We start from the raw sequence: 26,651 nt of genomic DNA on the forward strand, positions 1-26,651 counted from the left end.
TGAAACTCCCAATTGGGCCATCAGGGCCTACTCCAGTGTAAGTTCTTTCAGGAGACAATATGGAAGTACAGGCACTCCCCAAGTTATGAACAAGATGGGTTCTGTAGGTTTGTTCTTAAGTTAAATTTGTATATAAGTAGGAATACGGACATTTTTTAAGTGTAACTCTGGCCAAAAATGTATGTATTTTAATATTTTAACATCCTGATTAGACAGCATAGGGAAGGGTTAATACCCCTATAGCAATTGTTTTGCTGTCTGTTTCCCTGTTAGGAAGAATTCTCCTCACTTTCTATCACTATGGTAATGATTTTGAAAACTTTGGCTTGTTCTAGAAACAAGGTTTGGTGATAAAGCTTCAGTGGAAACACCTTTTCCCCCATGATAACTCTTTCAGGAGTGAATTTACCTTCCAAGGAGTAGATTTATCTCATTTCCTGTTGTCTCACCCCCGTTCTTAACTATAAGTGGTTTTAGGTCAGATGTTTGTAACTCTAGGACTGCCTGTATTTGTGTTTTAGATTCAAAAAAGAAGTCGAAGGAATTCTCTTCCACATTTTTGTTGTTCATTCATACAGTCGTTTCAGACTCTTAGTGACCTCATGGACCACGTTAAGTTTTCTAATAATCTAGGAACTTAACTTCATTATAGCTCTTCTCTTTAACTTATGTAGTTTGGCTCTGGTGGTTAAGCTATATTGCTTGCCGTGCCAAGTCTCATCTTCTCCACTCTCTTTGTGGCATACTGTGGTCTGAAATATATGGCTCATATGGAGAGAATGCTAACTCAGTGCCAGAAATTTGATGCTGGACAGTTTGGCTATGCTACTATATCATCAACGTGCATGTGCGTTTGCACGTTCTTCTGACATAATTGTTCCAGGCATCAGTTTCCAGCTTGATAGCTGAGTCCTAACATGACAGCCAATAGTGAATTTTACTCAGAAAACTGCAGAATAAATCACTAAGTAGGATAGATTCTTGCATTAAATATATTACAACAGAGAGAGCAATCTGTGTGTATTAAGAAAGCCACTCACTGTGACTGTCGATCCATACTATCCACTCTGAGGGCCTCCCATCTCGAATTCAGCAAGGTCATCTGTTCTTGGATTTCATTTTCTTCCTCCTCTGAGAGGTTACCCTGGGCAATCAGCTGATTACCTGCTTGAAGCACGTTGCCCACACTACTCTGATGTGCAGTTAATTCCATCATAAAAGCCTAGGTGGAAAAAAAGTTCCATCAATCAGATCAATATGATCTGTGTTCATGGATAATTTAATAACAATATGGCTTTTGCATGCATGTCAGTAAATAGATAAATGTATGCCACAACAAAAATGAGCTTCAAGCTCTTCAGAGGCACAAGACAAAGAAATATTCTCAGCCATGGTTCAAAAAACTTTACCAAAATATAGTCCTGTATTTATAAAACAACAACTGCACAATTAGTTGCCTCTGACAGAGTATGCCTCAGGCTCTTGCTTTGTCAATGGCAGCCACAAACACTAAATGGCAAATTGCCTTTGAAGCTGACAACCAAAGCAAATATGACATTAATCACATAATTAGCCACTACATGCTTGTGTTTCTTTGCAAATAACAACTGTGTGGGTATGATCCACATCAGAATCATGCCAAGGACACAGCAGGTTCCCAAGATACACTGAAACCCTTCTTCTGAAACTACAGTTTTTCACAAGACGACGGCTTCTATTCATAAATGGCAGCATCCCTCCTGGGCCAAGGATGAACCCAGGCACAGTGTATGGCTCAAATTGGTAGAACAGGCTGGTCTCTACCCAAATAAAACCAACACTGCCGCTCCTGTATCACAACTACTATTTAAGTAAACTACAACAAACACAATTACAAATCATATGGCCATCATTCTGCCTCATATGGCCTTCAAAGTGAGTCTGTGATTCAGCCTGTGAAAAAGATTTTTACAAATGTGACTATGTAAGAGAAGTCTCAAGTATCTCTGTGTCTATGAATTATGACCGCACAAAAATAGGATATATCAAGTGGAAGCCAAAGTGGATTTCAAAAAACTTCTGATATTGGTTAACAGCTATAATTCATGTTGCAGTAAGTCAAATAATAACATTTGTTTTTAACAAACATAACAAAATTATATTGACATGCTATTTTAATAGTCATCTCTTTTAATGGACATCCCAATATGCAACATATGTTCATATATTCTGAAATCTCCTTGTATGATTCCATAAATTCTGTTCTTAATGGAACACAGGATCTACTGGCACTGGAAATAGATTTATTAGCCTATATACAATATAATGGCGTATATCAGGCTTTGTGTAATGTTATACCCACATTCGATATAGATAGCTATAGGCATAGATATACTGTAGATAAGTACAAGGAATGGCTGCCATTCAATGCACAGAAGTCTTTATAGTGTCACTGGAGATTCCTTACCACATATATAGAAACAGAACTTGACAAAAAATCAGTAAACAAAAATCAATATTTTATACTGTTATTCCATAAGTCAGTGATTCAACCATTAAAATAAATCAAAAAAAGAATCAAAACGAAAAATTAGTTCACATATCTCCAGGCACAGTGGATTTAACTCAATCCTTAAATAACCCATGATCTGTTATTTAATGTAAGACAACATAAAGAAAAAAATAGTTGTTCTGCAATGAGAGTCTATGATTCACCAACTCAGGCTCATAAGTCACAAATCTGTAATTTGACAGGTGTCTTGTCACACAGAAAGGTTTTTGCATTTCAAGGCAGAAAGGCAGCAAAAGATAGGATCTTAATCAAAATCCTGTCAATCTATTGTTTTATTGCTGGCAGACAGAGCCCTGCTTAATGGGTCAACAGTTTTGCAGGTTTATCTAAAATCCACATGAAAACCAGAATACTCAATTAAATCTTTACAGTTTTAATATCCTGATTAAATCTGCATAAGCATATGAATAAAACAGTCCTAAAGGAGAGAAAAGCACTCTTTGTTTTTAGATAAGGAATAGATGTAGCAAAGAAGACTCTGTCTAAGGAGATGCAATCCCCCCTAATGTGAAAAGACGGCAAATCATGGGCTAAGACTGGTCCTGTTGGACATCTATGACTGCCATCCTCACCACCACCATTATTACTATTATTACAATGTGTATCATGGGGTCTCAAACTGGCCTACACATAAAATCAATCTGAATAGTTTAAAACAATTTAAAATAGGATGCCTGCCATAGATGCAGGTGAAATGTCAGGAGAGAATGCTTCTAGAACATGGCCATATAGCCCAAAAAACCTACAACAACCCAGTGATTCCAGCCATGAAAGCCTTTGACAATAAAATTTACAATAATTTTAACAGACTAAAAACATATTCAATTTAATAAATTGAAACAGCTTGAAATAGTTCAAAACCACACCACTGCACAATTTGCAGAAATCCAATTGGGTCCCAAAAGCTTTAACCTGATACCAAAATGAAGTCAACACATCATTAATTAGAGATACATTTTCTTCGTGTATTAGAATCTTGATTCCAAGATTACCCAAATATCTGATCCCTGAGGAAAATCATTCCTCTAGACCAACATTTTTCAAACTGTGCTCCTCCAGATGTTTTTGACTTCAACTCCCACAATCTGTAACAGCTGGCAAGCTGGCTGGGATTTCTGGGAGCTAAAGCCCAAAACACCTGGAGGAGCAGTTTGAGAAACACTGCTCTAGACAGCTATCTAAACTAAGGCAAAAAGGACCTTCTATCTATGCCTAATTAAATCAGAATTGAGAGGATAGATTGATTTAAAATTGATCAATAGACAGTGGTATATTAATGAAAACCGTACTGATCATCAACTACTCCGCCCTTCAACTTACTTCATGGGTAGCAAATTGTTCCTTGACTTCCTCAACATTGTCAGATATGCTTTCCTGCTCTTGGAACGCATCTTCAGCAGAGAGCAACCATGTGAGAACTTCTTCCAGAGCAACCTGGTAACTATCCAAATCCATATCCACTTCGGTTACGGTGCTGGGAGTTTCTGCTCTGGATCCCCCACAGTCCTCTTCTGACATGGAGCTCTGAAAAGAAGAAGAATCAAACCGAGGGCCACTTAGATAATTTGATCAAGCTGATGTTGTATCTATGGGGCAGGGAATGAAATGTATAATGAAATAAGTTACAGGCATTTATAAACACAAGAAAAACCTGCTGCCATATCAGATTTAGACTATTAAACACATAAAAAACAGTTTTGCAAAGTGTCAAGAGAACTATGCTTTGGGTTAAAAAACTAGCTGTAAATCTTTAATTTGTTCACTCTTTAGTGAGAAGTGTTCTCACTTTATTAATTTACTTTATTTAATTATATTAATTTACAACATTATCAGTTATTTAATTCTGGAATTAAGTTAGTGCTGGAACTCCAGTTTAAGTTGATCTCTTTAAGTTAAATATAAATTTCATTTAATTGCCTGTGAGTTAGAAAATTTACAAGTTAACTGACAATGTAATTGATCTCAATTAGTTACACCCAACCTCTCATTCAGAAATTAACTGAGAATAATGTGCTTGAAACATACAGATAATGAATGAAGAGCATAGAAGAAGAAATGGATCATGCCAAAGGAGGAAAGGCCTTCTCATGAAGAGGATAAATGGGAGCAAGTTTAAAGGAGGAACTAAAAGAACGGTGTCAGACTATACTGTTGTAGCACTCTAACTGTGGAATTCTGTAGTTTGTAGTTTAGAGAGGTCCATGCGCCCTTTGGCTGGGACTGCTAAATGCTCTCCTTAAACTGCAATCACTAGATTCCATACAATGTTGCCACAGCAGTCAAAGGGGAATATAGCACTATAACAGTTTAGTTTGAGAAGAAGCTAAGATGACCACAAATAATAGTTAATAGACAAAATTCATAGTGAAGTGGATTTCTCAGAAAAGGGAACAGCAGCAAGAAAACAAAGAACAAGAGCAAGAAGACAAAAGATTTGAACTGAAATTGTGAAAACGTGAACATAGATCTAAATGAAACCCTTGTGAATAAATGAGCTAATTGAAGCACCATCAAATGAAATGTAAAAAGCAGTACAATAAGAAAATAATGTATCTTCCCCTTGAATGAGAGAAGGTAGACCCCAGTGACTATGCAAGTTTGTTTCCACCTCTTATTACTGAGTGTATCAATGATAAAGTGGAGCCCCCAGGTGACACAATGGATTAAACAGTTGTGCTGGCAGGACTGCTAACAGAAAGGTTGGCAGATCTAATTTGGGGAGTGGGGTGAGCTCCCATCTGTCAGGTCCAGCTTCTTGCACAGGGACATGAGAGAAGCCTCTCAGAGGATGGTAAAACATCCAGGCATCCCCGAGGCAACATCCTTGCAGACGGCCAATTCACTCACACCAGAAGTGACTTTCAGTTTCTCAAGTTGCAACTGACATGGAAAAAAATGATAAAGTCAAATATGATCTACCAAAAGTGGCATTAAATTCCACTGACATAAAAGAGAGATAGAATTAATTAGAATATACTACCTGTATGTCCCCCTCTTCACATTCTTTTTTGTATTTCCTTGGCAGGGTCTCTACTTCATGAATATCTTCTATAGTAACTTGCTGAGGAAGGACCTCAAACAAGGAAGTCAAGTACATAATAATGGATTTCTTATCTGGAAGTTGTACAGCAATATCTGAAAACATAAATGACATGTTTAGTCGATACTATTCTGCTGCAGAGCTGGATCCCCTCTGACTTAAAACACCACATATTTGAGTTAAAATAGCAAGCAGCTTACTGAAGGTAATAAAAGCCAAAGCAATAAAAAGTAATCCACAGTAAAAGATAAATCCAATAGATTGGGGGGGGGGGGAGCAATTAGTCCAAAAAGAAATAGTCCAACAAAGTCCATGAAACCAGAGGCTTGATTATAAAAGCAATTAAGAACAAAGGCACTTGAAACAGGAATCAAACAAAGATAAAGGTCCAGGAACTTGGCATGATGAATTTAACATGAATCCAACATTACTTAGTCTGAAGCTAGATTCTGTACTTGGCATTGATATCCCTGCCATATTTCCCAAACTGCTAAGAATGGATTTTTCCTTAACTTTGGTTTCACTTCTAACTTCTGCTGCAATCTGGCAGAGTACCGTAATTGCTGGTTTGTTTGTCTTTGCTGGCTAAAAATACTTCTTGTGTCCAAGGCTTCATTAAAATCTGCACCTGGAGATAACTGACCAGGGAACTGTGGAGCAGAGCCTTTCTCAGGCTCAAGATCCTGAGAATCCCCTTACAGCAATACAGGCCTCTCTAACTCATCATTTGAACTGCATTCAGGCCCCACATCTCTAAAACCAGGCCCAGGAAACAGACCATCCTCCCCATTCCCTTCAGAAACATCTTCATGGACAGCATCCCCATTCCCATCAGAGGAATCAACTTGAACGTGAACAACATTGTCATTCCCATCATCCAAAGCAACCTGATCATTAGACACAATCACAGGCTGAACAGGCTGACATACAATATGTTCCAAGTTTTCAAGTTCAAATGATCTCTAGAATCAGAACATATTACTATATATTCTATTTATAATCCTTGATCTGGCGTCTTAATCAATCAATCAGTTGATTTCCCAAAATAATTCAACTTAACAAGTCACAATCCACTGAATAGAGCAATACTATTATTCTATACAATCTCTGCACTGTCATTAGATTAGACAAAGGAAAGCAAAAACTTTGCCATAACCAAAATAATTTTAAAACCATACATTACAAAACTACATAAATTATATTAAAGTATCTGAAATAAGAACCCTTTTTTGTTTGATCAGCATTAAATGCTAAACATATGCACACATACATACATACATACATACATACATACATATACTATTTTAGTTCCATAAACATATTGTACCTTCAGGGTCTAACAATTTTTCTATCCCCAGGTAATTTTGGGCTACGTTGAAGGCATGTTCTAGTCTTTCAATTGGGGTCATTTTGGTTACTTTTTCCCAGCCAAACAGCTCAGGTCTGTAAAGATGAAGAAACAAAAAGGAGAAGTTGCACATCAATTCACATTGTACACTGAGAACTTGAACATACTACATGAACAGAATTTTCAGAATTGCATGCATTGAATTTTCTATAAGGAAAGGAAGATTCACAACGAAAGGAAGTTGAGAACACATGTGCAAAAACTTCTGGAAGGAACGCAACTGTACATATCCAAAGGAGGTATAAATAACAACAATGTGATCAAGTGGGGAGGCTATAATGAAAGACAGTATGGTCTTAGGAGTCTTAGATAAACCCAGATGGGACAACCAGAGTTCAATTAAGCTGTTACTATTTTGTTACAGTTTGGAACTTAGTCATGGCTATATTTAAGCAGATTGTGACCAAAAATTCTTCTCTCCCCAGTCAACCTCCTGCACTCAAGACATCTTAACAAACAAAACAAAGCACAAAATCAGCCCACAACTCCATTTAATATAACACTGAACTATAAAACTTTTAGTGTAAAAGGAATAAACCTTTTCAATTCATTCTAACCTTTATAATATAGAGAGGGAATGGGAGTGGGAAGATAAGATAAACTCATGAAAGTGTTTGTGTTTATCTTAGATTTAGCTAAAAGTATTGAATCTTCTTTATTTTTCCTCCCATATGAGCTTTTTAAAAAGTAGAAACAAAAGCTACCCATTACTGGTTCTGGCTGATACTTACTGTTCAAAGCAGGAATCAATACATTTTTTAAAAAAACTCACTTTTTTTGAGCTGAAATACTGCAAGTGAGCTTTAAAGCTATAGGCAGTCTCCGAGTTATGAACATCTGCTTTACAAATGACTCATAGGTACAAATAAGGGTGAGAAAAAAGCAAGTGAGAGAAATCTACCCTTTGAAAGTGAAATTCACTACTGGAAGAGTGATTATGTGAAAAGGTGTCTCCACTGAAGCTTTATCACACATCCTTGTTTCCACAACAAGCCAATTTTTTCAAAGTTCAGTTATCACAGGGACAGGTAGTAAGGTGAAATATTCTGAACTGGGGCACAGACAACAAAACTCTCTCTGTGTGTGCTTGTGTATGGCTGGAGTTACACTTTAAAAGTGTGTATTGCAAATACTTTTTTAAAAAAATCAATAACTAAGTTTTTAGTTTTTATGCTCTATAAAAATGATTGCACAGGCAGCTTTCTTTCATTCATCTTTGCATACTTCCATTTTTTATTTTTTAGATTACCACTTAACACTGAAACACATAACTGCCAGAATAAAGACAGTACAGATGTTTCTCTAACTTGAGAATATTTGAGCAAGCAACCACCTACTTGTGCCTATGGATCACAGCATTGAAGGCAAGCCCATCTGTCCAGCTTGTTGTAAAGTTCAAAACGTTGACCTCACTATAAGGCCTCGTGGACTGTCGCACCCAACTCAACAGGATTTTTTCACTGTTTGTTTGCTGCAGATCTGACATTATATCTTTCATGACATCTTTGACCTAAAAGAAAGTATATAAAAAGTCCTTCAAGTAAATTTACAAAGCAATGACATTCTAATATCAAAGCATAAAACTTGTGCCCAACTCTACCAACCTAGTTGATGGATCTGTGTATATCACATTCATTGTTCTCATCTTCTTATGCTTCCTATTTCTCCAACTCACTCTGTTTTAAAATCTTACAGCACATATTGTCATTATGCATTCTATAGCATTCCTTATGTGGTTCACAAATACAGTAATTGGAATCTTCAAGATTAAAAGATTTGCCCACTCCTGTTTCATTGTAAGCTTAATGAGTGTATCTTGCTACTCTGTACAATAGTGATTCCGCATAAAGGATAATGCTTGTCATAGAAACAAAAAATCCCACCCAAACCTACATATCTGTTATGGTAATTATTGCAACGATAGTGTACAAATATTGTAATTCTCTTTGCCAACTCAAGAGCCTTAAAATTATGGACCTAACTTTGTGTGTGTATGTGTGCATCCATGCTAGTAAAGAGCTCCAGTTTTAGCAAGACTGCTTAATAATATTACCAGAACAAAGCACGGCATTTTCACAGCAGGAGATATGTTTAGCTTAGGGTAGCATTGTCCACAGTAACAATAAAAGTCATGCTTGAGATACCATGGTACAGCTCAAAGGAACATCTGGTATCTACATTCATATAAAATTAATGGACAATGGCTAGGAATTAAGATGAGCACACCCACAAGCATGATTGGAAATGTAACACGAGAATCAAGAAACATTTCTAATCTAATTGTTATGTATACACCTCAGATAGATGGCCCCTTGTGCAATACAAGGCAGACAATACACATATTTTAAACACACACACATTAAGTCAATACCCATATGTCTGCGAACATACCATTAACTGGTTCATATATAACCTTATTTATTGTTATAACAAAGGCAGACATGACCCTTGGGCTCACAAGTGACATATTCCCCGCTTCTTTAGTGTGTGAGTGGAGAAAATGCAAAGCTTAAAAGGGGCAGTTTGAACAAACTAAGGCTTCACGCAATGTATGAATGCATAAAGATTTGGTTTTCTTAAATGGGAGATGGGAATCATAAAAAGGTAAAGGTAGTCCCCTGACATTAAGTCCAGTCATGCCTGACTCTGGGGTCTGGTGCTCATCTCCATTTCTAAGCCGAAGAGCCAGCGTTGTCCGTAGACACCTCCAAGGTCATGTGGCCGGCATGACCGTATGGAGCGCCGTTACCTTCTCGCCGGAGCGGTACCTATTGATCTACTCACATTTGCATGTTTTTGAACTGCTAGGTTGGCAGAAGCTAGGACTGACAGCGGAAGCTCACGCCACTCCCCGGAATTGAACCTGCGACCTTTCGATCAACAAGCTCAGCAGCTCAGTGCTTTAACCCACTGCGCCACCGGGGGCTCCAGGAATCATATAGCACTCCAAATATTTTGGACTTCAACTCCACAGTTGGATTACAAAGGCTAGGACTAATGGAACATACAGTCCAACAATATGAGGAGGGCTGCATAATTCACACCCCTGACTTCAACTACCATTATTTCACAAAACAGGATACTCTCAGTTTTATTCAAGTCAACTGATTATAATTTGAACAAAGTTACTGTTTTCTGAATGTTGATATAACATTCAGAAAGTTTCTTCAAAATGATGAGTGAAAGTTTCAAAATTTTGACTCCTCTGCAAAAAGGCATGGTAAGTGGAACTGGGAGCACATAAACATAAGTTTTGTATCCATTTGTGCTTAAATATTAAGCCATATAATTTAGCAAAATACTTGAACGGGCTCTATTAAACTTCACTGGAAACTCTTCACACATTCTTCTGGTTGTTGCCAAGTTCCCAAAGTTTTAGTATCCATTAGTCAGTTGTCATGGAAAGGTTGCACCCCTTGTCTTTGTAACTAAAGATAGGGTAAGATATGTTGTAGTACAAATTTAACAATAGAAAAAAAGAACACCAAATCTGCTCACCTGCCAATGCAAAATTATGCTCCATAACAATCCAAGAGTCAGTTTGTGATTTCCATCAACAATGTCAGTCCCTCCTATGTTTACAAGCTCCACCTGAAAATATTTATTCAAAGTCAAACATCAAATAACATTCTCTCTCTTAAATTGATCTATTTCTAATCTGGAGTGAAACAGTATATAACTTGATTTTAGCCTGCCTCCAAAATGTGTGGGCACAAAAGCAGTCATTAAATTTATACTTTTAAATATAATTATTTCAAGCACTTTTACTGCATTCCACAACCAAATGGGTTCCCAGAGCAGCTTATGTATTGTCAACAGATACAGATTTATATCCACAAGTTCACTATCTGAATGGCTTGATACAGAAGGAAATAGAGATAGGCACATGTTTTAACATTAAACATTTATATCAGGGGCGGGGAACTTTTTTCTGCCATGGGCCTTTTGTACAGATATAACATCATTCATGGGCCACACCTTTATCTTTTCTTTTTATTTACATATTCTAAACGTATTACCTATTTTATTTGCCTACTCTTAAATTATAAAATTATATATTGAAGTTTGGTCAACCTTAAAACCTGGGTGAACTTATTCATAGATCAAAGTGAGCAATGTATATTAACACTGATCAAAAAAGGAACCATCCCCTTCTCTGAGTGAAGTGGAAAAATCAAGAGTGTAATCCATCCTGGGAGAACCTTTAAAAAGCACCAGCCCCCTCTTTCTCTATGCCATGGTACTGCTTCTAGCTTTCTGAATGCCTGGCTAGTGGTAGCATCCAGGGGTAAGTTGCTCCCCAAGGTGACATGGGTGATATCCCCTCTCTGTGGAATAGCCTTCATAATCATACTCCATAACTTTAGACCCAAATGTTGCCCTTGACTTATCCAACTCCACTGATAGATTCATATACATGGGAATTTGAATAACTAACAGGAATAAACCACATTAAGTGTTAACATTTTTTTAAAAGTTGTCAGCACAAAAAGTCAAGAGTGTGTCTTTTTCAAAACATTTAAAGAAAACCAGAGGTGTGCATAATTCCCAGCAGCGACCTCTTCCTGTTAAACAGGAGTGGAGACCCTGTGGCCCCCTGACTAAACCTATGTGGGCTGAGATGTCCCTTGCACTGGTCAGCATCAAAGAGGATAAATACTGTTTTCAGAGTTCCAGTGTTCCATGGAGTGGTCTTTTCCACTTGCTTGGCTATTCTCCAGAGCAGCACAGTAAAACAACTCCGCAATATTTTGCAAAACAAAGGAACAGGCCAAATCTTCAATAGCAGGAATAAGGAGAGGACTCAAACCATTAACCCATTCAGAATTAAGGCAGGGAGTTTTGTTCTCAGTCTGAACTGACTCAGTTACATTCTATCTAATTCAAGCAATTAATGGCTGTATTATAGCATTGTATTAATATGTTCACAAGACGAACCAGATTCCCTAATATTCTGTCTAAGCAACTGGTGTTTCTTTTCTGTTTGTTTGTTTGTTTGTTTGAAAATAGTGCCAATTACAAAAAAAATCTGCAAAAAGGGAAGAGGGCTGTACTGGCTAGGAAATAAATAAAAACTTTAGGGCTATGAATTTCCCTTTTTACAGCACCAACAATGACAATTTTAATAGAAAATACTGATATGGCTTTATTCAGGCTAATAATTTTCAAAGTTTTTGCTGTAACCACAATTCTGTAGCTTTCAACAACAAAGAAATAAAGAAGCATGGCTTCTCCTCCCTCATTTATTATCATAACAAAGCTCATAATAGTGCTGAGACTCTAATATAAATCATCTGCTGGAACTTTACAACCTTTAGCATTTTATGTTGCCAACTCATTTATAAACTAACGTTTTTGCCGGCTCAACAAAGGATAATCATATGGTAGCTTACATTTAAATCTGCTAACTTTTGCAAAAGTCAAATTAATTTGTGGAGCAAAATAGCCCTTTACCCAAAGGAGGTTATCACACGAGGCAGGCAAACCACTATTACAGCAACACAATAATGCCTTTGCCTTGGATCTATTACTTGACATTGTGCCTTTTCCACCACTCTCTTCTCCTAGTGGGAAACAGCCTGGAAAGCAATTATTTTACAAACACAAATAATCCATTAATGACCTCCTTTTGTAAAAGAAATACCTTTCAGGGTTTCCCACCAGGAGTGCAACAGGAAATAAGTAATATTATGTAATACGTTCAAGGCAAAAACACTGTTGTCTTGCTGTAAATGAGATTTCCCTGCCTCGTGGGATAAACTCTGAAGCAAAGCAAAAATTGGATAATGCTCTGTTCAAGTAAGGGAGATGATGGTTTCTCCAACTACAAAATCTCTCTCCAACTTCAGTCAATATATCACATCCCTCAGCATACTCAAAGGTCCCTGGATGAAATTGCAGATGTGTGGCAGGTGAGGAGATCCAGAGATAGAGTAGACAGCAAGGCTTTGTTCTGTAAACTTGTTTTACCCTGTTACTAAAAGTTCACATCAAAACGTACCAATGTTTGCACACATCAGACAGCCAAAAAAAAAAAATCAACTATGATACCACATTGAGCAGCAAACGGACCTTGTAACAATTTGACTCAACCTCTCAAATAAGCAATCTATTATGGCTTCAGAAATTCAAAAATAAGAAATACAAGTTTGCTTTCTAAGGTAAAAACTATAATTATAAATTAAATATCAGCATACATAATCTGCTAGGGGAACTTAGCGACAGTTTATGACTCTCACTCCAACCAGAAACACACCAAGATTTGTTTAAGACTGCAGTCGAATTGGCAAGATGACAAATTTGGATTCATACTTACTTTTTCCTCTCCATTTTCAAGGGCAGAGAACACTTAGGCAAAACATTTTAGAAACTTACATTGTTCTGATGTAAAACTTGAAGCACTTTGTTGACATTATTCAAGGCATGGACTCTTGTCGATCCACGTTCTTTCAGCTTTAAAAACAAACAATTTTAAATTTTAGAGAAAATTTAAAACACAACCTTTTGCAACTAACATTTTATGGATAATAAAAGCAAAACCAGCATTTCTGGATACATATTCTAGATCTAGCAAAATATTTAACTTTGTAGCTGAGCCAAAATATTATGTGCTGTACATTACTACAGAAACCTAAGCTAGTTACTTTTTATAGGAACGGCAGAACCAAACATATACTGGCCACATTTCGAAGCTGGACAATTTAAATGCAGTGCCATAATCTTCAGATTCACATATTCTCCCATCTCTTTCCTCTTCCACATTCAATCAATGGCAATAAAAGCCCAAAGTTGTATGATTTTCATTTGCGATAGCAGAGTAGAAAGTACAGTTAGGGGTAGGCACAGATAAAATTATGCAATAGTTTCTGTATTTGGTCAGAATATGTCCATATCAATCATAATTATATATACTACCATGCACAATTAATTTCAGTCCCACCTGCTCTGTTCTTGATCTCTCCCTGAACTTACTGTTGAAATTAAACACTTGAACTCAAACAAGGGTTCTCCATCCTAAAACCATGGGAATCTGTAGTTTGAGCACATTATAGGTGTATGATTTACTCAAATAATTGGATGGATCGCCTTAGCTGTAAATTAACTGTGGCTTGAACAAGCCATTACACAGCACATGGCATTTGAATACTTCAGTCCTTTTCTTTACACACGAAAGATCAAAAAGTGAGGATAAAATATATTCTAGAAGCAACAAACAGTAATTTACTTTAATGTCTGAATGGCACCATATCCCCACTATGAGATACTATTTAGGACCTGCCCTAAAGACATTCACACACACAGTATGTAAAGTATTTCCTCAAACTATTATTTTCTATTTCACAAATTAACTTAAACAAAAATGTATAAACGGTTGTTAAAATATGAAATGGGGGAAGAACAAGTTACCATTAATATTAGCATTATCTAACTGCATGATACAGCCTACAGGGTCTATTTTTTAAACAGAGTTTTGTTTTGTATTTCAAAGGCACCACCAATGTTTGGCACTAAGAACCGAATCAAGCCATGGGAAACAAGAAAAGAAATGTCACTGTATTTCCTGCTATGGGCTCATCAATCCATCAAAGTTACAGTGGTCCAATCTGAGTAAAGTATTGGGAAACTTAAAGCTAACTCTAGTTAGCAGGATTAAACCTGCAATATATTTCATCCCTCTACTGAAAAAGTGCATTATAAAATCTATCAAAAGAAAAGTACATAGCTGGTCTAGCATAATTGGGCTAGCTCAATCACCTGATACAACTGCAAAGTTATAAGCTGATAATGATTCAGAGATCATAAAGCTTCCCAAAGATGAGGGAGAAATTCCAGTTCTGAAGAAGAATGTAAGCACCTATAGGGGTAAGTTTGAGTGTGTTCATTCAACTGCTGTAAAACCTGAACTGCATATTTTTTTTAAACAAGATCATTATACTGCTGTCCCAACCCATAACGCATTTTAGGTTGACTTCCAAAAGATGCTTTGCTTACCAGTGGATTCCCTGTCAGTCCCTCTAAGAGATCCAAAAGCCTCCTGCCATCTCTGAGATCTGTGAATATATCCTTTATTGGCAGTTTTCCACACTATAAAACAAGATCAAAGTTTTAGAAACATAACAAAATGTAAAACAAGAAAAAATACGAAGGACAGCATCGATACCTTGATGTAACTGTTTAATTTAGTTTTTCACAGAAAAAAGAATGCCAGATATTGATCAATTTCTAGCACAGATTTCTTTTGATGGATTACAGATTTCTACACCCCCCACATTTATCAGTACAGTTTTACAGAAATAACCTGATTTTTAAATAAGCCACAAACAGATCAAGGCAAAGCCAATTGCTATACGTCTAATAGAGTGCTTCAACAGCAAATGCAGTCAAGCTTCAAACAGTATATTAAAAATTAAACAGTACAGCTACCTAAAAACAGAGGCAGGTTCTTTCATTTCTATCTGCTCCATTTGTAATTGTGGGAAAGTGTAAAAAGAAACAAGAATTCCTTTTACCTTCTGTGTTTCAGTCCAAAGAATTGTTTGTAAGGTTACAAATAAGCCAGATATGTACTTACTTACACTCCATCTCCTTTGTACAGTTCCCATATTTATTCTTTTTTTAGTTTTAATGCTTTACAGTTCTAAACAAGAGGTATGTAAGAGTAGCCTACAAACTTCCAATGGCCCCAAAGAGTCATCCTTGGATTAAAACATTTTCCAGGAAACATTAAGGACAAAAAATGATCCAAAAAGTCCTTTAGAGAGTGAAGAGGGCATTTCTACCATATTTGGAAGCAGGAGCTAATGTGGCCCCTACCCTTCACAGTTTCCTACAGCTGATCTACAACAGCTGACCCATGTGAAAACTTAAAAGCACGAAAACAGCAAAAGGGTGTCCCTACACTGTAGAATTAATGCAGTTTGACACAACTTTAACTGTCATGGCTCAGTACTATGGAATCATGGGAGCTGTAGTTCTGCAAAGTAGTCTTCTCTACAAAAATAAGTTCTGGTGTCTCACCAAACTACAAATCCCATGGTTCCACAAAATTGAGATTAAAAATGATGCCAAACTGCTTTAATTCAATAGTTTAAATGTATTCAGAGGCTATGCCAACAGATAGACATAGAGAAATATGTGAGAGGATGTCATAGGGAGGAGGGAGCAAGCTCGTTTTATGCTACCCTGGAGACTAGTAGGATGGGGAACAATGGCTTCAAAGTACAGAAAATGAGATTCCATCTGAACATTAGGAAGAACTTCCTAACCGCGAGAGTGTGGTAGAGGCTCCTTCTTTGGAGGCTTTTAAACAAAGGTTGGATAGTCATCTGCAACGGGTGCTTTGAATGTGGTTTTCCTGCTTTTTGGCAGGGGGGTTGGTTGGACTAGATGGCCCACAGGGTCTTTTCCAACTTTATGATTCTATGAACTGTCTTGTTCTTGGCCTTTGTATATTTAAATGTGCTACAGGAAAGTTCTGATAGCATTTAGTATTTTATATAGTTTATAATGGCTTACAAGCCAGCTTAGAAGGGTATCAATATTACAAAGGAATAAACAAAGAAAAAAGCAAAAGTTGGCATGGCTGGAAGACTAATAAACTAGTATTATACTAAGTCTTCTCTATTCATGATTTCTGAGTTTGCTGTGAAAAGAATGGGGACCACAATCATAAATATGAAGAAAGCTCCACATAAAATGAAAGGGACACCTATAAATTAACAGATCATTGACATTCTGTGGAGGACAGATAGTATTTCAGAGCCTGGTAATACACATTGCTCGTGTTTGGATGAAAACCTATAACTTAACTCTCTTTTCTTCCACCATAGCCAAAACGAAAATCGAAGATTTCATGTCTATTTATAACTACAGTTTGGTGTTACACCCAAACCTGGGTGTTTTGTTATTGGTTCACTGGGGAAGGATAGCAAATGGCTAGGATAAAAGTGCATCAATAGCTTTAAACCAGCCAAAATTAAATGTTCCACATTTTATACCCCCATTTGTAGTCCTCAGCTTTGTTCACAAAATAGGAATAAGTAACATTCATTGTCACAACATAGCAAATGTCATGGCCCTGTCCCTTAAGATCACACAAAAAGTAAGGGTAGAGATGAGAAAAGCCTGGAATATATCTTATGTCTTAAAAACTGAGCTTAATATGATCCATGAAATAAAGAGTCACTTCATCCCTTACTAAGACTCAAATTCAGTATCTCACTATGTAACCTTCTTGACCCACTCTCGCCAAAAGAAACAAGATGAGAGAAACCAGTTGAAAATGACTAAATAATATTAATTTAGCATCAAGACTGTTGTTATTTACTGTTGAAGAATCTTAGCTAAACAACCCTAATATAAAGGCCGGAAATTAGTTTTGGGTTCATATTGCATAACAAGAATCATGTACTTTGATATTTGTGTCAAGATTTTCCATATCATGTGCTCACAACGTGGGAATTTGATCTGAGAAACTATTCAGGAAAGAGAAAGGTCACTACACAAGGCACTTTTTGGGAAGCAAAACACAGTATATTTGGCCAGGATCTAAATTTAAAATTCCCAGCTTGTTTAAAAATATTTTATTTTGGGGGTTTTTTCTATTGCTATTTCTGTTTTAAGGAAACAATGAAGTGCATATTATTCCTTTGTGGGCAATTGGTCTACTGCAAGCCCCACGTCTAAAAAATAGCTTAGTCTATTTAGTTATTTTTATAAGCAGTAAACAACAAAAAGTGTGTGTTAGTTTGAGGGAAGAATAAGAGAAAAAAATGAGGTTAGTTTGAGGGAAGAATAAGAGAAAATTCTTTAGAAACAAAGCTTTAAAAGTAATTATAGGTCCAATTTCTCAATTATCTAAAAAGGTTAATTACTAAGGTATAAGTCTGTCTGTTACTCCCAACAAGAATAAACTTACTGAATTATGAAAATTTGGAAATACATTCTATTGATTCAATCAGTATACTATAGGTGGGAGTAACAACTGGATGTTGGTAGCAATATTTAATACAAAATTTGGTGGCAATACAGAGTAGGGGACAAACCTAATCTTCCATGGTGAAACCCCAGTATCTTCCATAATGCATTTCTCTTCTCATAATGAAACAAACAAGAGTGAAGCACCGGTGATTTGAGTGATAAAGACCAAGGTTCAAATTCCCACTAAGCCATGAAAATCCACTGGGTGACCCTGGGCAAGTCACTCTCTCTCAGACTCAGAAAAATTGGTTTACCACTGTGGGAACATGGAATGCTGTGTATTAGATCAACCTTTGGTCTGATGAAACAAGGCTCCTCTTATGTTCTCAGAGTAGAAAAGAGTCTTTCAGAAACAAGCAAATCGTCCTCCTGTTCCCCTCCTCTGCACACTGTTATGTTTTCAAATAAGATTGTTGTTGCATGCCCTGAAGTCATTTCTGGCTAATAGTGACCCTAAGATGAACCTATCACAAGCTTTTCTTAGCAGAATTTGTTGAGAGCAGGTTTGCTCTTGCCTTCCTCTGTGGCTCAGAGATTGTGACTTCTCCAAAATCATCAAGTGGGATTCTATGGATGAGGGGGCCTCATGATGTCTCTCTCTAAAGAAGACACCAAATGGCAAAGAACATCAATTAGAGTCTCCACACATGGAATCTATGGATTTTGAAAATAGTATACCAATGTCTAAAAAAAGAATGGCTGAATCCTAAATATAGAGCTCCAAGCAATGACAGTCTTTCATCTCCTTTCTGTTCTTTCTGTTCTCTGTCTTTCTCCGAAACTGCATTTCCCAGCTTCCATCTCCATTCAAATCATGCTGGCTTCAAAACTGCTTTTGTAAAAGAATAATTGCAGGATTATTTACTTATTTATTTGAATTCTGCCTACAATCACTGCTTCTCATTTGCCTCTGTATATAGAACTGGCTTCTCCTAAAGACTAAGCTCAGGAACAGAAATGCAAGACATATGCATAACTGCTATGTGTTTTCTATATTTTATAAAAGAAGAATACCTGTATAAGGATTTGATATTAGTGTTGCATTTCCACAATAACTCATTATCCTAGGCTTTTTCTTAACTGTCGAGATTTATAAGGAGTTAAGAGTTCAACCTAAACCAAGCTATTTTGTTTCCAACCGATCATTGAGGTGTGTGTACTTGTCGGTATTCTTTGAACTCCATTCTGCTTTGTGGCAGTAAATAATAAGTCTAAATCTGATTATTTTAACAAGATTTTGAAATGATAATTTTCACCTTCAAAGAAATCATGATGTGCCTACCTCTAAATTATTCATTGTGCTGAAACTTTGCAAAAGACAACCTTCTGGGGGTGGTTGTGACCTAACTACTTCAAAAAAAATTTCCCTAAACATCGGACAAAGGTTAGAGAGCTATGGAGATCGGGTTAAGGACTGATATGAAAATATCCAGGTACCAGTACATTCCCTTTTCCTAAGGACATACCTATATACGCACAAGCACACACAGATTTCAGGTGCTGACATGTTGATATTGGGCATTGTGCATATGCAAATACCTAACAGCTAAATAATGTGATGCTTTTGACAACCACAGTTCACATGATATTTACATGGGTTGAAATATTATTGGCAATATGATACAGCACTCTGACATTGTTCAAACATGGACAAGAAGCAGATGAAAAGCTATCTGAGATGCAAGGCAGCAGGGGTAAATTTACTATCTGGACCTAAGCAAACAATGCAGTGGCTAAATACTTCTGGGGAGAAACACTTGTCAAAGCCCCCAAGGCACAGGCCTGGCTTTCCCAAGAATCTTTGCACATATAGTGCTGAGACCAATACTTTAAAATTACTTTTTAATTTCTTGTTTTTTACTGTCAAGTCAACTTAAACGTATGGCACAAAATGCCTATGAATGAGAAATCACCAAGACCACCAAGTCATCATAAATTCAGGGTTTCTTTGAGTGAATCCACCTGTATCCTCTTTTCCTACTGCCTTCTATTTTACTAGGCACTACTATCTTGTCCAATGAATTGTCTCATCCAAGATACAACAGCCTTAGTTTAGTCGTCTTTGCTTTTTAATAAATACTTTTTTTATTATAACTTCTAAAATATATCCTGGCAAGTATATTCTCAGAGCTGTAGCCCAAAAATTTAACATTTCCAGACTCATTCTAAGATCGACAAGAAAGCTGTGAGAATATTTGGCTGTATTGTCGAAGCCTTCATGGCAGAATCACTGGATTGTTGTAGGTTTTTCGGGCTATATGGCCATGTTCCAGAAGCATTCTCTCCTGACATTTCACCTGCATCTATGGCAGGCATCCTCAGAGGTTGAGGAGTCTATTGGAAACTAGGAAAATTGGGTTTATATACCTGTGGAATGTCCAGGGTGGGAGAAAAAACTCTTGTCTGTTGAAGCTAGATGTAAACGTTCCAATTGGCCCACCTTGATTAGCATTTGATGGCCTGACATGTCTACAGGATCAAGAAATCTACCTAGCCAGAGCTCTTGATGACAAAAAAGAGTTCTATAACAATATCAAACCAAATTCATTTACAAACTATCTGCAGACTGATTGATATGCATCACTCCATGAAAGAGCCTAATAAGCAAGCAAGTCAGAAGTTGTGTACACATTCTCTGACCAGGTTTTAATCATTGTATGCACAAGCTAATTCCTTACACATATTTTCTACTATTAAAATGATTTATAAACCAATGGGCATTTTGTGAAACCCTACAATATGTGATATGGACTAATTGTGGGCAAGATGTTACCTTAAGTTTGATTACAGCATTGAATTCTGCATTTAAAACATATTCAATATGGTCTTATCACATTTTTCTCTCTTCCCTCAAAATTCAATACCAACTGGTATCCTTGTCTGCAGTAAAATAGTGTTAACTTTTTACCTATTGTAACTGGATGGCAATAGCATTCTGCACAGCTGGAATTCTGTAACAATGGGAACTACTTTAAAATTTCTTTTTTATCATAGAAATACAATACAATGAAAGTACGAAACTAATTCTTAACATAACTGATAAGATACAATTGTTGTAGAAAGAATACATCCTTTTGAAATATATGTCTCATTTTTTTAATTGAAGTGCAAGCCACTAGGTGAATTGACTTTGTTATTTTGGTAATGTCTATAATACTACTATAAATAAAGACAGTCCCAATTTCTATGTGCATGAAGTTGTTTTATATGGATATTATCCACAGCACCATTTGTGTATAGACAGTATACACAAAATAAATGACAATGAATTATGCTCAATTTTTAATATTTAGCCTCTTTTACTTATGCAAGAAAGCAATGAAATCCTGAGCGGCTGATCAAGTAAGGATGTTATTAAAGTTAAATATGTAAATGCAGCATAAGAAATTAATTAAAGACAAGATGTATTTATTTACATTATAATATTTATACACATGTAAGAATATATTATTTATGTACAACTTCAGAGAAAACCATGTTGTATTTCTCTACTTGAAGTCAAGATAAAAATGTTCTTCACAGTATCAATACTGGGATGACCAATGAAGAGCAGATAACGAGAAACAAAAGTGGATGAAACCAACTATTTTGAATGTTTAATTTTGTGCTTTCATGCAGCATAAAGAGAACTGGATCTTTTAAACTGAAATGCCAAATCATGAGGAATGATTAGAATGTGTAGAATTAATCTAACCTAGCCAGTCATGGCGCCTCTGGCAATCATTTGGAAGAGCCCTTCGCTTTCCTAAGGAATTTTCCCTGTAGCAGGAGACAATCATTACACTTATACTGCTACATTTAAGATCTCTTGACACAAAGAGTTGCATTTTTTCTACAGCATATTCTGTAGTATAACCTTTGGACTGATACATGACTGATTAACTAATAGGCTGCTACAGGCATTGTGTTTGATCCTCTTGAATGAAGTCATGGCCTTAGGCACAATGACTGCCAGGGTATCAGTGAGGGAGAAGGCAGACCTTACAACCTTGTCAGATTACTTCCCCTGGCCAAAAACTGCTCAAATGCACAGTTCTGATTTTAGTGTTTTATGTATATTTATAGTTTATTTTATGTTCCGGCATTGAATCTTTGCTGTTGTTGTGCTCCGCCCTGTGTCCCCTTTGGGGTGAGAAGGGCGGAATATAAATGCTTTAAATAATTAATAAATAACTATGCATTGGTTAGGCGTGTCTGCCATCTAGTGACCAAGAAGATGCTACAGTTGAAAACATGCCTGCATTTTTAATGATTTTTTAAAAATATGTGTAGTTCTAAAAAGGAAATACAGTGGCTCTCAGATGATCTCCCATAAGAGTTCCTGTATGGGAGGCTGGAGCTGACAGACAGGAGCTCACCATGTCTTGTGGATTCAAATGGCCGACCTTCAGGTCAGCAGATCAGCCAGCACAAGGGTTTAACTAATTGTGCCACCGTGGCTCCTATATATATATATATATATATATATATATATATATAGCACAGCGTTTTGATGTTTTATCAAAAATCATCAAAGCTTTACAGCCATAACTTTGCAGTTCTTCTACAACAATCCAATTGGCTCTTGGTACCTGCCTAGATTAGTTCCATGATCTGCCATGGATATCAAAATGCCCAGATTCTCAAGTTCCATTATTTAAAATGCTGCCCTTTATATAAATTGGCAGAATGAGTCTTGCTTTTTTTTTATTCTGTGGAACATTTGTCAAGCTGCAAATGATTGAATCCTTGAATACAGAATCCATAGATACAGAGGGCCATCTCTCCATCAGTTGCATGGACATTCCCTACTTGTAAATGTAGTAAACATTCTCCTCCTCGTGATGCAATCATAAGGAACAGAGTATAGGGTGACCCTGCAATAATCATGTCTTTTTGTATCTAATCTGAATTAATAATTAATAAAAGTTGTTTTCAATCCTGCCAAGAAGCAAGATTGATGTTTCAAGTTGTAGGGTAGCGATGACATGTGTTCCTTAAGCATCATTTAACATTTCGATAGGAGATGACATAGCTACCCTAGCTTAAACATTAATCTTGTTAGCAGGACTCAAGAATATTCTCCAGTGGTTCTCAACTTGTGGGTCCTACAACTCCCAGAAATCCCAGCCAGTTTACCAGCTGTCAGGATTTCTGGGAGTTGAAGGACAAAACATCTGGGGATCAACAAGTTGAAAACCACTATTCTAGACAAAGCTGCTACAGGAAGGGTGACCTGGACTGAAGAATCAGCGTGGGAAAGGCATACTCCACCCAACATTTTTCTACTGCATATTGCTCTCCCAAAGTCACTTTTCCTTCCATATCTGGGAAAACACCAAGATGTTTGGCTCATGCCTGATCATCTGCTGCTCTGGCTGGTGATATTAGAAGTTGTAGTCCAAGGCATCCAGTTAAAAATAAGTTGAATAAACAACATCATGCATTGGATGTATCCAAACTATGAATGAGGAGAAGGAAGAAGTTGTCTCCTTCACTTTAGAACAAACCACACCTCCTATTCTTTAACTTTGAGGGGGGAAATAATTTCAAAAATTTTCAAAATAAACTACAGTCACCTGAGTTCATACACAACACAAAAACTACAGTTGATTCAAAAATGAAACCTTCTCCCCTATATGTGAGGAAGCGAGAGGGATCAAGTAAGGCCAACGTTTTTTTGTGCCTTTCTTGCGATGGAGCAAAGGATATGGAGAGCAAGGCGACTCTCGTGATTTATTCATTATTTATTAAAATACCTCTAAGCCACCCTTTAGCATAAGATCTTGAGGTACAATATAAACAATTTAAAATGTTTTCAGATGAAGAATAAATAAATAATATAAACAACACCAAAAAAAACAAGAGTAAACACAGCAAGAGTTATAACCACTTTATAGCGATCTGCTGTAATCTGATTTGACAGGCGAGAGGCTCTCATTTGCAAAGGCAATCTGCATTTGTTCTATTGTAGCATTTAGTCAAATATATACATGCTGGGACAGTTATGAGTTTTAACCTGAAGTATCATGCCACAATATCTATGCTGACCAAGAAAATTCCATATTTCATAAATATATGGTAAGAATTACAACCTGCTTTCCTCTTTGTTTCCCTTTTCCCTTTATAACTTTTCTATCCTAAAATATATAACTAAATTCATTTTGAGGAATGGAGTAAATAAGAGAACAAGCAATATAAATTTGAGATTTCTGAAGAATACTGCAGGTTGAATATCACTTATCCAAAATACTTCAGAAGAGAAATATTTTGCATTTTCAGATTTTGAAATATTTGTGCTTATATTTTATACCGAGAGGGAGAGGGAGAGGGAGGGAGAGAGAGGGAGAGAGAGAGAGAGGGGGGGGATCATTAGATATTTTGGAAATCAATTTATGTTTCATACACACCTCATGCATCCTGAAGGTATTTTATAATAGTTCTGTGCATGAAACAAAGTATGTTTGCACTGAACCAGCCAAAGGGAAAGGTGTCAATATTACTGTCATGCACTTGACCATTTTCAGATTTTGGAGAATTTTGGATTTGGAAATTCCAGATAAGGAACAATGAACCAGTAATGTATGTAGTTGTCCACAAGACTCAGAAGTAGAAGTCCTATTTGATCAGAGTAGAAGTTCACCTAAAGTTTCAGACCAATTTCTTTTTTATTTTATGGATATCTATCCATATTTTCCAGATTAAATATGAAGTGCTATTAAACTTCAGGCCACCTTCCCAGATTTTCATCTTCATGATACAACAGACTAAGACAGCTACTACTCTGCAAAATGCTAAAAGGGCAGATTCTGTATCTGTTTAAATGCATTCAGGACACTGCACATTTAACATAGCTATACTCCAACAACACCAAGTTCTCCGGATACTACTATATATAAAACAAATTCATCGGAATTAAAGTAATCATGTATACATTTTCAAAGGACATTATTTATATGCATTGTATTGTACATAATTATACAACTATGTTGCTATTAATTATAAGGCCTGTGTTATGGGAAAGAAGGAAGGCATCATATACAATTTTCTGTATACTTTACAATAGTTTACCCAGAATGTAGTTCAAGAAAAATTATTTAGTTTTAATGATCCAAAAAAGCTACACGGTATAGATTAAGATATCTGCCCTTCAGTTTCAAGTCATCCCCACCTTGGAAATACGAGCATTTATCCATTTTGTGAAGGTCTTCTTTTGTACATCCTTGTGTTCATCTACAAAAGAAGAAAAATAAATAAGTTTAACAGTATTTCTTTCACATATTTAATGTCACTCTAATAAAATTATGTCTGCAAAAAAAAACCCTGTCAACTTTATTTGGGATGGAGAGAATAAAAAAAATTGCTTCTGCGGAAAGTGGAGTCTCTCTCACACTTTTTGCACAATAACGTCTCAAACCACTCTGAATATTTTTCTTCAAAGTACATAAAGGGACACTTTTGCAGATACAAGTAGCCTATTTTCCTTTTCAGAGATTAGTCTTTGCATTCACAAAAGTGACCTGGTAAAGTCACCTCTCCTGAAGCCAATTCCGGAGACTTATCATTTCTCCAATTTCAGTCTATGAACTAATTTAAAACAAGAGTGTTTGAGTGACACATGCCACTGTTCATTTAGCTCTTAGCGAGAAGAGATATAGTTTCTACAATCACATATACATTTTTATTTCTAACCGCAGTTGCTACCACCAACAGTTACAGACATCTAACGGAATGTTTAAAAATATATCAAAATACAAGGTTATAAATGTATCCTAGTTAGTGGTAACATTTATAGCAGACTACTACACTTCCATTTGCTGCATCATAAAATGGTATGCTTTTCCCATTGGAAGGACATGAAAATGGCAGCTGTAAAAGTGATGAATATAACCAGAGTACCCACTTTATAAGGAAAGGCTTGAGATTCTTATTTTATTTTTGAAAATGCAGGAGGACACTATGAACCTTTATCAAGTTACAAGCATTTCTTATGTTTGCATTCTTTTTGCATGGGTCAATATCCAGAAAAGCCACAGTGGTTTCTCTTTCTACGTGCTGCTTACATTCTCCTTCACCTTGAGATGATCCAGAGGGAAAGGTGTTGTAAACTTTAAATATTTAAATGTTATACACCTCCTTTTTAAAATTCTGCTTGAAACAGCTTTTGCCAAAGCTTGGGACTATACAATGCAGAAATCTGCAGATGTTGCTGTCTGGGGGGATCCTTTGTTGGGAGGTGTTAGCTGGCCCTGATGGATTCTTGTCTGGAATTCCCCTGTTTTTGAGTGTTGTTCTTTATTTACTATCCTGATTTTAGAGTTTTTAATACTGGTAGCCAGATTTTGTTCATTTTCATTGTTTCCTCCTTTCTGTTGAAATTGTCCACATGCTTGTGGATTTCAATGGCTTCTCTGTGTAGTCTGACATGGTGGTTGTTAGAGTGGTCCAGCATTTCTGCGTTCTCAAATAATATGCTGTGTCCAAGTTGGTTCATCAGGTGCTCTGTTATGGCTGACTTCTCTGGTTGAATTATTTGAGAACACAGAAATGCTGGATCACTCTAACAACTACCATGTCAGATTACATGAGAACATGCTTCTGGAACATGGCCAGCTGGGGAAACTGTTATAGAGGAGGTATGGAGGGAGCTTTTTAAAGCTACCACCCAAATATTAGTTAGCCAAGACACTGAA

General features: G+C 36.5%; 1 protein-coding gene across 1 annotated transcript in view; it reads right to left on the minus strand.

Moving 5' to 3' along the window:
* The window catches only part of UTRN (utrophin), a 406,557-nt gene that overhangs the window by 320,734 nt on the left and 59,172 nt on the right, over nt 1-26,651 (minus strand). The window contains exons 3-11 of the mRNA XM_060753499.2: nt 25,130-25,191; nt 14,992-15,084; nt 13,375-13,452; nt 10,498-10,590; nt 8,337-8,509; nt 6,919-7,034; nt 5,532-5,686; nt 3,872-4,075; nt 1,041-1,222 (exon numbers count right to left, since the gene is read on the minus strand). Coding sequence (XP_060609482.2) covers nt 1,041-1,222; nt 3,872-4,075; nt 5,532-5,686; nt 6,919-7,034; nt 8,337-8,509; nt 10,498-10,590; nt 13,375-13,452; nt 14,992-15,084; nt 25,130-25,191 — 1,156 coding nt within the window. The remainder of the gene's footprint in view (nt 1-1,040; nt 1,223-3,871; nt 4,076-5,531; nt 5,687-6,918; nt 7,035-8,336; nt 8,510-10,497; nt 10,591-13,374; nt 13,453-14,991; nt 15,085-25,129; nt 25,192-26,651) is intronic.

The sequence above is a fragment of the Anolis sagrei genome, chromosome 1 (genome assembly GCF_037176765.1).
Source record: "Anolis sagrei isolate rAnoSag1 chromosome 1, rAnoSag1.mat, whole genome shotgun sequence".
NCBI classification, from domain to species: domain Eukaryota; kingdom Metazoa; phylum Chordata; class Lepidosauria; order Squamata; family Dactyloidae; genus Anolis; species Anolis sagrei.